This window comes from Brachyhypopomus gauderio, chromosome 2, assembly GCF_052324685.1.
Source record: "Brachyhypopomus gauderio isolate BG-103 chromosome 2, BGAUD_0.2, whole genome shotgun sequence".
Classification (NCBI taxonomy): Eukaryota; Metazoa; Chordata; class Actinopteri; order Gymnotiformes; family Hypopomidae; genus Brachyhypopomus; species Brachyhypopomus gauderio.
In genome coordinates this window covers 5,079,142-5,092,420 of record NC_135212.1, presented here as the reverse complement: position 1 = coordinate 5,092,420, position 13,279 = coordinate 5,079,142, and the positions used below count along the sequence as shown (strand labels likewise).

At 47.3% G+C, this 13,279-nt stretch overlaps 1 protein-coding gene across 8 annotated transcripts in view; it reads right to left on the bottom strand.

Annotated features, from left to right (window-relative positions):
- The window catches only part of rbfox1 (RNA binding fox-1 homolog 1), a 201,268-nt gene that overhangs the window by 14,509 nt on the left and 173,480 nt on the right, over positions 1-13,279 (bottom strand). For 6 of the 8 annotated variants that reach the window (XM_076983420.1, XM_076983398.1, XM_076983389.1 and 3 more), the window contains 7 exons: positions 11,894-12,037; positions 11,322-11,375; positions 9,936-10,028; positions 8,013-8,073; positions 7,075-7,128; positions 1,062-1,194; positions 172-211 (listed from right to left, as the gene is read on the bottom strand). In XM_076983420.1, coding sequence (XP_076839535.1) covers positions 172-211; positions 1,062-1,194; positions 7,075-7,128; positions 8,013-8,073; positions 9,936-10,028; positions 11,322-11,375; positions 11,894-12,037 — 579 coding nt within the window. The remainder of the gene's footprint in view (positions 1-171; positions 212-1,061; positions 1,195-7,074; positions 7,129-8,012; positions 8,074-9,935; positions 10,029-11,321; positions 11,376-11,893; positions 12,038-13,279) is intronic. The other 2 variants (XM_076983379.1, XM_076983406.1) reach the window with 2 other exon arrangements.

The window sequence follows — 13,279 nt, the reverse complement described above, 5'->3', positions numbered from 1 at the left end:
AAATTAGGATGCAGTCGATAAGGCCTGAATAAGACATGAGGTGTGGGCGGGGTCACATGCAAGTCTCAGCCAGCCAATCTCGCGACAGCTCAAGGCGGCATGCTCGGCCCGAACAGGGTGGCTGGGCTGTGGGCACGTTCAAAGACGGCACGCTCGCCGTTTCATACTTACATAAATATCTGCACCATAAAATCCGTCCTGGTACACGACGCTGGAGAGACGCACACGCAAAGAGACAAATAGCACACACACGCACACACAAAAAAAATCACATTACTATACAATCTTCTAGGAAAGAGGCGTGTCTTCGGAGTGAGAAGTGTAGTAAGAGTAGACCACTTATTACAATGGGGCAGTAATAAATATAACCCATGAAGATCCATAAAGGAGCCTGGATGAACACTCAAAAACACAATGTCTCATTTAGATTGATCCATTTAGAAAGATGGCACTCACATTAAACTGTTTTGCTGTAAGGAAGACGCTTAATGAGAATTAAAACAGGTACTGAAAAACATATCACGGCGTAATTACAGAGCAATATTTAATCAGGGGGGATGGAGGTTTTTTTTTTTAAACACCTTTAAATTGAATTAGGGGGTTTATGTCTTCCGGCAGCATATGTTTACGCTTGCAGCTTGTTCGAACTCATATTGATCGTTAAACATATTATTGATTTAGCGCCTGTCGTATGTTTTCAGGGTCCCTGTCGGGTTGGAGGCTTCCACAGAGCGGAAATGATCTAATCCCAGACCGGCTCCACCTCTCATGAACGGCGACGAGTTCAAACGAGTGATTCAAGCTATATCTCTCATATACCGTAACTCTATTATACTGAAAACAATCTGAAGTGTGGCGTGTGTCTCTGTAATGGATTCTGCCACTTGCGAGATAGCAGGGAGGCTCGGTGAGTGACCGGCAGACCTCACGCTCTGCTCTGCTGGGGTTTCTACGCCACGGACGATACGGAAGGCCAGCGTGACAGAGCACCGCTGTGGACCTCCATGTGTCCAGAGAGCGAGCTGGGCCCGAGGTGTGTGTGTGTGTGTGTGGACACTCACCCTCCGTATGCGGGGATGTGTGGTGGGGGAGCGGCTGCGCGGAACGTGTTGTACACCGTGCGTCCTCTTCCTCTTAAGTGTGCCCCTCTGTACGCTGCTGCCGCTGTGGCAGCTGGGTATGGGAAACCGGGCACTGGGCATCACACACACACACACACACACACACACACACACACACACACACACACACACACACACACACACACACACACACACACACACACACAGAGGAGTCAGGCAGCAAATTGACACTGTAAATGCATGCATCTACAAATCTGCAAATATATGATATATATATATATATATATATATATATATATATATATATATATATATATATATATATATGGAATTATACACAAAATGGCCATTTTATTAGAGACTTCCGCTCTTTCGTGATTGGAGCTTCCCTGGTTTCGTCATAAATCCACATTAGAATGGGAGAACCGAGTGATGTGAGAGACTTTGAGACAGGGTTTCAAAAGCTGCCAAGCGGTGTTGAGTATCCTGAGATGCTGAAGGAGTAACAGGGGGGGTATTCTGTGTACGTAGGCGACCCCTTGACAAAAGGGGTCAGACGAGGATGTCAGGAATCATTCTGACCAGCAGGTGGCGCATGGCCAAGCTAACTGCGGCCAGAACCAGGGCTGCTGCCACTAGCACTGTGGCTAAGAGCTAGCCACTTCCTTAGCACGCGGCTAGCAGGTGACCCGAGAGGGTGCCACCGCTGTCTGAGGAAAAACAGAAAGGCAAGAACTCCAGTGGGGCAAAAGGGCACTCAAACTGGATCGTCGAACAGTGGACGAACTATCGCTGTGGATGGACATGTGGACAGTAGGGCTTACTTAAGCACTGTGGCCGACCAACTGTCCCCTCCCAGGGCAGCTGTTTACCCTACGGCAGAAGGACTCTTGCAGCAAGACGCCGCACCCTGCCACAAGGGTTGTAACTGGTTCCAGGAACATAACAGAGAGTTTCTCCTGCTTCCCTGGACTCTACAGTGTCCAGACCGTAATCCTGCACAGCATCTCTGGGACAAAATGGGACGCGATGTTCAGAGTCAGTACTACCATCTCATTTACAGCTACTGTGAGAACCTGTCTTGTCTGCATGGTCAGAGGATTTTGCAGAACGACTTGAACATCTAGTGGAATCCAGGTCATAAATTGTTATCGTTATGAAGACCAAAGGAGACCCTATGCACCACTAGCTGGGTGTCTCAAGGCAGCCATTCAGTGTATGTATCTATGTGTCTCCATCTCTCTCTCTCTCTTTCTCTCTCTCACACACACACACACACAAGTGCTAGATACAATTACTACTGCATTAAAATATTTGGAAGCTAAAGGGCAAAGACTCTCCAAAATGGATGGTCATTATTAGTATACAAACAAACCCAGTAGCCTAAGCAACAACACAGTAAATGAGGGTCTGGCAGGAAAGGTGTGACTGCGCTTTGTAATTCAGTGAGGTCAAACCACCACGTATGCTGAGAGAAAACCCTTCACAGCCGTGTGTGTTCCTCACTGGGCAGGACCTCGTATGACGGGTGCCCAGCGTATGTGCAGGTGGCCCGGTGGGCTCCCAGAGAGACAAAGCACGTCTTCATCCATCTTAACAGGCCAATGATAGTGGAGATGGAAGGTGGAGCAGATCTTGGAGATGGAGGCAATGTGCCAATCTTCTATTCCAACTCGTTTCTTTTTTTTTTTTTTATTATCTAATAAAACTGTAATAGAAACACAGAATCTTTCATTTGGCTTATGGAAATGTGAAAGCCAGAACTATGAGCCTGTGGTAAAAGGTGAGCATGATAATTGTTCCATTTCATCCTTTCGTCACCTCACTAACCCCATGGTGACTTTGGGGCTAGGGTTACGGCACTGGAGCGCGAGACAGGGAACGTGGTTACTAGCCTCTCTTTTCACTACATCAGAGACGAGCCGAATGACAGCCATGTTTGAAATATGCCGTGTACACGTTTGCATGTTTGGAATCGTTTCTCTTTGATATGTAGAATGGGGTGTGGAGGAAAATAAACGTGCAATATATTTAGCATGAATATTTACAGGATAAACAACTTAGATTATGCTCTTTCATTTAGAATGGCGAAGGGTTTGTGGAGGGGGGAGAGCAAGAAAGAGAGAGAGAATGAGGGAGAAGCTGAGGGTGAAAGAAAGATGGGAAAGAGGGAAAAAGAGCAAGAGAGAGAGAGAGAGAGAGAGGGAGAGAGTGAAAGAGAGAGTAGCAGAGGCAGAATGACAGAGTGGTGCAGTAGTCATGGTCTGAATGAGAAACGACCGTGTGGCGTCGGGGTGGGGGGGTTTATTACGGAGAGGACTGCTACTCCAGAACAGATGCTCACGCTGACGGGAGACAGCCTTCTCACGGAGGCCGTAAAGGCGCACAACCGCCTCACGGCGCGGCCCTCGTCGCCATCGAACGGAGCAGGGGGGAGGGGAGATGGAGGGCGGAGCCTGAGGGAGGGCGGGGCTCCCCGTTGTCCCCCACCAGTCTTACCACACGGTGGACGAAATGATGCGGAACGCGTGTCGGGGAGGACGGAGAGAACACAGACAGGCACGCGCCACAGCGTGCTGATGAATAAGGGTGTACATTCCAGATAAAACATCAGCAGCGCTACATGGATTTGCATAAAGATGAGGATGTAAAATGAGAAATGTCAGAGTATAAAAAAATGAAATTTGAAAGAGCCTTTTTTGTTGTTGTTGATGGCTGAGTGTAATTTGCGTGCAGAGCCCAAGACAATAGGACCTATCCGAGGTAACACAAACCCCCCCCCCCCCCCCCCCCCCCCCTTCTGTCATTAGCAGCTCTGTAATCCAAATGGCGTTTTATCTCAAAGTGAGCCCACCTCTCCGAAGCATTTACAGAAAAGGGACTTAATGAATGTACGTGTTTTAATCATCTCCTTACACGTGTCAGGGTCATTCTCTATTGTTCTGGCCCACCTGCATTAACAGGCGGGCAGTACACCTTCAGCTGGTACAGTCACCACTCTCGACGGGCTGCACGCGGTCCACTGTGATAGCATATCTGGGCAGAGAAAGTCCACTTCAGCGGCAGGTCGCGCGCGCGCTTTCCGTCTGCTTTCTGTCGCTGTTTCTTGTCGCTAGTTTTGCGCGCTAACAATGAGCGACTTAGCCGAACGCGGCGCGCGCATATCAGGTCAGGGATTTCAATGGTCAGTGTTGAAAAAGCACAGAAGCGGAGCGGCCGACGTCCAGCTCGGACTTTGTTAAAGCGAAACAAACCGCCACAGCAACGAACGAAAGAATGACGGACCATTTGTGACCGCACAACGCGGTTTGAACGAGCGCTCATCTCTGTCCCTCGAAAACCTCAGCCGCAGATCATCACCCGGCCAACTTCTCATCGTTTCAGTCACGGGTCTGAGGGGGGGATGATGCAAACAACATGCTCGGTACCCTGGACCCCGAGGTCCTGCCACCGCTCTGACTCATCGCATTCTACGGGACATTCAGAACGCCGCTCTACAGAGGTCGTGTCAGAGAGCGGTGTACACTGTGCTGTAGGGTCACGCACCGGTGCATTCCATTTCTCGGGACCGTGGCCTCTTGACCCCATGTGCGGGACAGACGAGAGGATCAGAAAGTGCACGTGTGGACCGAATGGTCTTCCATTTCCCTGCGGACGTCGCTGCTGCTCTGTTAATCGCATTTTTGCCCAGTTACTTCCAAACAGAGTTAGCTCTGTGGTTTTTGTTTTATCTCTGCCGGGCTGCACCACTGGCCCTGCTGCGTGGTTCGCTGCTGACGTATACTTCACCCTCACTGTTCCGCACTCCTGTGTGTCCACCCTGGAACCAGCAGCATGGGCCTTATGGGCTGATACACACAGAGCGTTAGAAACGTTATCCCCACCTCCTTCCTCAACGTGGAATTGCCACTGTGTATGAAAGGTGCTCTATAAACAAACCTGCCTCGTCTTACCCCTGACGACAGACGCTTCCTGCGCAGATTCGGCGTAGATGCACTCATGGCTTGTCACTAAGTAATGTGAATGTTTCTGCCTAACGATCACACTCACTCGGCATCTTTATCCTTTGTTGTATATTTCATTAGCCGGCTCTTCACTTACTTTGAAGCTTCGCTCATTTTGCGATCGTCGTCTGCCGTCGAGCGTCAAGCGGATGATGATGGATTGCCCTTTCGAGTCTTGGTTCTTCTCGAGATTTCTATCTCCAGTGCTTAGGAAGTTTCTCCTTGCCACTGTCACCTCTGGCTTGCTCATTATGGGCGTCGACCCAGATTCACCTGTTCAAAAATGTCCTATACGCCTTCATTTTGAGCCGCGCTGCGTTTGTAGCAGGGCGCAAAGCAGCACGGGGCTCATTTTCAAGTGGCAGCTCAGACGAAGCACTTAATTGGAGATCACAGCGGTGGGTGAGTAGAGACCTGGCATCTCGCTGCACTTCCACGCACCCTCCACGCCATAAGGGGCGCTACTGTGCACCCGAGGCTCGGTGAAGGGGTAGGCTCCGCCCCTGGGCTGTGTGCTGGTTCACGGTGCCAAGCCTCTGGGCCCTTGTTCAACAGTAAAGGGGCTCGGCAGGTTGAAGGACTGCGTGTGAAACAGAGACGGGCGTGGCCAGGCGGTACATTTTTATTTGTTCGGTCCGGCTCAGGTTCGTGTGCGGCCCGAACAGGGCGGTGCCTGTGCAGTGAGCGCACCAGCCCATACAGCGTCTGCCAGCTTCCGTGGGGCGAGCAGCCAACGGCTATCTTTAGCGCTTAGCCAAACAAAGTGATTCCAAACATTGTACAGCACCAACACTATTATTGTGTATTAATGACACAGTAATTGGAATGAAGACACGGAAAGAAAAAAAAAACTAAACAAAAACAAACAATAACAAAGACGGAAAAAAACGCAGACGAAGTGTCTACGGGTCGTGTACGTCTGCTATCATGTGGTGTGTGCTGCACGAAAACGCTGAAAGGTGAGGCGAAAGCCAATCGATTTTGAGCCATTTCATAATTAACCAAAAGTGCACCGAATTAGGCAAACGACTGGAGAAATGGAAAATATTGATTTTAATTTACAAAACATATCTCAGCGCCTTTGACACCCCGATGAGAGACCATTTAGTTTTCGCTGACATCCCAGGTTTGCCTTTCCATGCTGTCCTACAGCAGACCAATTAGTATATAATAGCATTTTAAGGCAGAACAGATAAAAGAGGCGGAGGCTGCATTCTTTGAGCCCCGCCCACACTGTTTGATAGCCAGTAAAATGAGAGCAGGACCACAGCGGGCCAATGCAAGATGATGGCCCCCTACTGGTAGGGTGGTCCATATTTCCATGGTTGCGTGCTGTGAGACACCCTGTTCCTGTAGTGACTGAAGGCTCTGCCTACAGACGCTATGCTAGAAAAGGCTGCAGATTAACTTTATACATTTCCAACTCCTCGAAGCCTTCACAGATACTTTTTCTTTAGTAACTCCCAGGTAATGCCGTAGTTAAATGCAAACCCATTTTATTATGCAAGTTTTGCATTTTTCCAGCAGTAGTTAGCATGTTCTTTAAAGCAGTGTATCCCACTCGTAGACCTAATGAACCCTGCGCTGCCATGTTTGGTGATTTTATTGCTCTGACACAGTCAAATTAGCTCAAGATCATTCGCTGATGAGTTGAATCAGGTGTGTGAGGGCAGAAAGAACCAAAACACTCCAGAATCAGAAACACCACAGTGATGCAACACTACAGCGGAGGTGTGATCCTCCTCAGACACATCCCACAGCGAGAAGAACAGCCCCCCCCCATCTGAAAGAGAACATTCTACTGCCCCCTCAGCTAACAGACACTAAATGTGGGCAGATATACATCGTGACGGTTCATCTGGTACCTGCGTCTCCCGAGTTGAAGCCAGTTTCATAACCATATGGTACGACCAGCTGACCAGAGAGCAGAAGGCAAAATAAAAACAACACAATGATAAGCAGGAAAGAGTGATGTAGTCTACACCTACCTGCATAGAATTCTGGGCTGTAGACTGCACCCACGACAGGATTTAACTTCCAGCCTAAAAGGAAGTGGAGAAGCAGAGAAGGTGCGTGGGTACATTTTGAGTGACAGACCTCCCTGGATACACTAGTTCGTAAATGGGAGTGGGCGGGGCTGAACCATGGCCAATCAGACGACAGGGGAGTGGGCTGGCTGAGCTCTCTCAGACTCCGCCCCTCACCAATGGTCCACTGACGGCAGCCGAAAAGAGGATAACAAGGGTTCCTCAAGGGTCAACTTGGTCTCCGTCTTTCCATTTAAACTTTTTGTCGTTCTTTCTTTCCTTTTCCCCCCAAAACAGTCAGGAAATGGCTGCTTCTTTCATCTTACAAACAGAATGTCTCTTTGTATTTAAGGATGATTATGGGAATTAAGCTGGTGGATCTCTAATGGAAGCGCAGGACATTCAGCTTACAGTATACATGGATTTTGGACATTTACTTTGTGACATTGAAACCTTTGTCACAATGGATACAGTAAATGTATCTTAGTCTCAGTATATGATTTACATAAAGCAAACCTAGGGTTAGGGTTCAACGTTTCACAATAACTTATACTGTAGTGACTTTTATTTTAAAAAGTGGAGAGGATAACCATGCTAATGTTAGGGCAGACGGAAGAAAAGATAAAAGGTTAGCGGTACCAGTCACTACCGCCTGAACATTCGACTTAAGTCAAAAGACCTGTCCCACTGGTACAGATCAATCCCACAACTGGAGCCCCCCGTTATTTACGGTTGTCCACGGCCACGCACGATTTACACGGCCTGCTTCATCTAAGGAAGCGGGTGAATCAGACACGAACCGCGTGGGCGGAGAACACACACGGGCAGGAACAATTTATCTCACATCGCTGAAAGGAGGCATGCCGGTCGCTCGTGATGATAGATGTGAGGAGACTTACCGTTTGCATATGGGTTGACTGTCTTCTTGTTTGTCATTACCCGTGCTGTCGCATTGTTAACCTGAGCACAAAGAAGGCGAAGTTAGTGCGAAAGATGCTAACAAGGCAGAGTCAAATATTTTTAAAATATCCCAAAGTTGTTTGCATGCATTACGGTGTGTTTACGATTATAGTAATTACAGTTGTTGTTACGGAGTGGACTTAAAGAAATCACACTCATCAGTACTTAAGAAAGGACATACAAAGCAGATGGAAAAAATGTACAAGAGTTTCATTTTAAGAAATCTGTCAGCATGCGATATTAGAGTTATGATCAAGTTGAAAGAAAACGTGGCAAGAAACACACAAAATGCACTCAAACAAAACACTCAAACAAAACACTCAATTAAACACCCATTTTACATGAGTGGGCATGCAGTGGAAAGGGAGAAAGGACCAGGAAATGTCCCAATGGAAAGAAAGAAAAGACGAAGGATAGACATGTTAGGCATTGTGCAACAACCTCGAGAGTAGGTCCCATAGGGGGGGGAAAACAAACAAAATAAACAACAGAAACAAACAAAAACAACATCTAGCATTCAGACAGTCAGGCCAAGAGCCTTTCGTTCCATCGCCAGGAAAACGAAGAAAACGAAGAAAGGAAAAGGGAAACCAAGAAACTCATTCCAGCTCGAATGCCAACTAACAAAAGGACAAAAAAAAAAAAACAAAACAAAACAGGGTGCACTGTTTAACACATAATAATGGAAGTTATCGATCTGAGTAAGATGTGCACAGGTCAGTCCAGTTCAATCAGTGCCTCTCACGCATCTAAATGTACACTCAAGTACACGTGTACCAAGAGAAAAAAAAATAGCATCAAGGAACTCAATAACAAGTCAAAAGAAAGGTCACGTGGTTTCAGCGCGGAGTACGTGAGATGGCAGATGGATCTCTGCACTTACCATTCGGAACCATCGCCCCACGTGTGTGTGTATTGCTACCATGGTTACTGAGAGTTTGGTGAGGGCTCTACAAGCTACCGCAGGAGAAGGAGGGGGGGATGAGAAGCAAAATATTCAATATCTTACTAAAGGTGACACCACGTCATATCGGAATTAAAAAATAACGGAATATACAAAGAAATAAAACCAAATGCGAAAGAGAGAGAGAGAGAGAGAGAGTAAGAGAGAAAGGCCTTAAAAGTGGAGACAGTGTTGAGTTGGAATCGTGCGGCAACATTACTCATTGCTTCCTCACAGTTGCATTATGCAGTTTCTCTCTTAAGTTTCTAACATAAAAATAATGTTTTCTGTTCTATTATTTTTGGTCAGATTGTTTTGCTCTGTCCTGCCATGTGAAACGAGTGGAGTCAGAGATGAGAACACGCAGGCTGGGGACCTTAGGCCGTAGGGGTCATAGGCCGTAGGGGTCATAGGCCGTAGGGGTCTTAGGCAGCGTTCTCGGAGCCCAACGACGGGGCCCTGGGTTGGCTTGTCAGGGCTTCGCCGTGTCTCACGCCTCGCCCGTCGGCTCGTTAAAACAACAAATGTTGTTAAGGCGGAGGAACAAAAAATAAGACAAATAAGAAAAATGCTTAAAAAAAGATCCATTGATAACCTGAGCGAAAACCAGTCGGGTGACGGAGGCGACCATACACACCGACTGCAGGTCTGACGATAACTATTGCAGCGATACAACTGTCAGAGTTCAATGAGTGTAGAAGATGATGTGAAAGCCAGTGTAGGGCCGGGGGGGGAGGGGCACACACGTGAACAGAGGAGTGATGCGTCTGGCACAGTGGAATGAGTGAAGATCACGCAGCGGGAACACCGGGAAAGCAAGAACAAAACCAAACGGACATCAACAAAAGCAAAAGAGAGAACAGAGAGCGAGAGAAAAAGGAAGGAGTCGTTGGAGGAGGGAAATATTTGTGACATGCACCTCTATTTTACGGCCTTCTACCACCGTGCCGTGTAATTTCTCCCTCGCCCTGTCCGCATCGGCACTACTTTCGAAAGTTACGAAACCAAAACCCTGCATGCAGGTGGGAGAGGGGAGGAGAACAACATGCCGTCATTAATTCAGTCAGAGCACACACCCCCAGGAGCAACAGAACACAGTCAATCCCACAAACGCAACACCACAAATCACAACTCAAAGTGAGGAGGAGAGCGCCCCCTTCAGCTCAAGCCTGTCGCTCCGCTCTTACGGGCTACTGCCACTGCTGCCGTCTCCCCTCCCCCGCTGCTCGGGTCTGTTTTGTTTTGGGGGGGGGGGTTTGTTTTGGTTCTCTTTGGCTCGGCCCCCCTGCGCCACGCAAGCAGCGGGATGGGGGAAAGGCGACCGTTAAGGCAGCGCGGCGTGAACAGTGTTTCAAACGGGGCAGAACCTCTACGGAAGACATGAGAAAAATGTAACGTCATCCCAAAGAGAAGTCACAGGAACCACACCCCCCCACCCCCAAACCCCGCCTCCGCCCCGCCCCCTGGGCAAGATATTAACACCCTAAACAAACCAAACAATCAAAAAAACAATGGATACTATTAACAATTTGTAACAGACGAAATTAAAAACATAAGGGATAAAAATTAAAGGCTGTTAATCATCACTGGGCAAGAAAAAAAAAACAAAACATTGGTAAGACAAACGACAAAGCAAAGGGCCCTGTGACTCTCATTAGCATACATTAGCATACATTAGCATGCATTATTACAGCCCCCCGCTGAAACAGGCCACCATCCTTCATGTTCAGCTAAAGATCCCTGCACTGCTAACACTGTGAAAAACCCTGTCAGGTTGGCGAGTCGTGAGGGGATTTTCCCTAATGCCACACTAAACATACTCAACTTAGTACTTTGGAGAGGGAGAGGGAGAGATCAGATTACATGTTATTTTAAACTGTTCAGCCTCTAATTCAGAGGAAAGTGATTATAAAGGGAACAACACAGAAACGCCAAGCGTCAGTGTGTTTAACTTGGAGGTTAAGAGAAGAACTCCAGGAGCTGATGTGTATACAACACAGATGTTACTCCGACTACAGCTGACACATTAACATCAAACATACAAACTCTAGTTCTTTTAGTACTAAACATTTTAGTACTGGACATTTTAGTACTGAACACTGTAGCGCTTTTAGGTTTACAGACATACATAACATGACTACAAAGACTAAGTCTGGTAGGACAAAGCACAATTTTTTACTATAAATACATTTAGATAACATTATAAATATAAATAAAGATAAATATAACTTTATTATATAAAGGTATTGCATTTTATTTCAGTATATGAGGGAAAAGCCATGCACAGAAGAATGCTAATACATACCTTTGATCCTCTCTCATTAAAAATGATCTCAACATCTAAGATTTTACCAAATTGCTGAAAAAATAAAGAAAGATATGAATCAGAATGGCAAGGATCTTTTCCATGTTTAAGAGGTGTCAGGTCAAAGTTCAAACAGGTTGTACTTGTGACAGAACAGAACACGTGACAGAGCTTAAAACTACAAACCCCTGGTCAAGATGGCCACCCAAATCAAACTTCTATACATTATAGAGGGCGGGTTGTTATTTGAAAGCTAGTTTTGCTTTAGTCCAGGAACTAGCACACATGTGACAGAAATCCTTTTTTTCTTTCCTCTTATTTCATGTTTCTTATATTTTTACAGAATGTCAAGCATAACACATCTTAGATAGTTTATCCAGGGGCAAAAACATTGCATTTCAGATGAATTCTCAGGCCAGTCTCCCTCCCCCCAACATCCCTAAATAAGTCTTCACATCTTCTATGGTGAAAGGATGTCAGAGGAGCGTAACCCTCGAGCGCAGAACCCAGATGCGCTGTGATACCTGACAGGGAGATGTTTGGGTGTGGGGAGGGAGGGGGGGGCTACTTACGCCGAACATTTGCCTGAGGTCTGGATCTCTGAACCTGAAAGGGATGTTGGAGACATGGAGCCGCTTGGGTTGGGTCTTGTTTTCCGTGCTGTCGGACGACTGTGTCTGTTGCTGGCTGTCTGTCTGTGCTGCATCATCTGTCTGCTAACAGGACAGAGAGAGAGAGAGAGAGAGAGAGAGAGAGAGAGAGAGAGAGAGAGAGAGAGAGAGAGCGGAGGATCAGAGACAGAAGCAAACATCTAGTTGGATGCTACGTTATATAGTGTACATTACAGTCTTTTAGTAGTCTTTTCTTTCTACCATTGGAATACGTTTGAGTGGGTGGTGTTTCAATGGGCAGATGATGTCATTTTCCGAGCTGCTAGTGAGGTGGGTGAGCACACTGGCTTCTCCACCTGGCCCTCCTCACGGCCCTGAGAAGCCTCCGCCCGAACCTCCATCTTAAGAACACAAGTGCTGGAGTTTGTGTTCACCAACTGATGCTGCTTCCCATTAACAGGCTAAAACAAGAAAAAACACATGTAGACCATACCATGCACACACGCACACACACGCATGTACACGCACATCCACACACACTCTCTCTCTCTTTCTCTCACACACACACACACACACACACACACACACACACACACACACACACACACACACACACAAACACTCACGTGTACACACACACATTCACGTGTACACACACACACACACACACACACACACACACACACACACACACACACACACACACACACACACACAAACAAATACACGTCCTTTTGAAGTAGTGAGTGACTATGGCAGCGTGTGTGAGGGGTTTGGGGCCAAGGGAGCCTGCCTGTGGAGCCTGTGGGTAAAAAGTGACATGGCTGCTTCCCTATTTTGTCCTCTCTCTCTTTCTCTCTCTCCTTCCTTTTCTCTCCTCCTCCTCCTCCTCCTCTCTGGAGCCACGCAGGACTGCTGGCCAGCTCACTGTGTCTATCTGCCTTTCGCCAGGACCCATGCCAGCAAAAAGAGAGGGCCTAACCCTGCGCCTGCTGTGTGTGCTGCTTTTTAAGGGTGTGTGTGTGTGTGTGTGTGTGTGTGTGTGTGTGTGTGCGTATGCAAGCATTAACTGGAGAAAGAATTTTTGCTGCTTGCCTTTTTTTGGTGTGTGTGTGTGTGTGTGTGTGTGCAGTCACACGCATATGCTTATTTTTGTTAGTACTGCTTCATCATAAGAAGAAGCAAGCGTGGGTCTGGAGCTTAAAGCAGCACCCCGAGACATTTTTTAAAAACTTGGAGAAAGCCAAAGTCATCCTTCAGAGTGTCTCTCTCTTCCACTCAGCTGACGCAGCTGCAAACGTCCAACACGGAGCTGTCTGTCTTCCTCACACACATGTATGTCTGCAT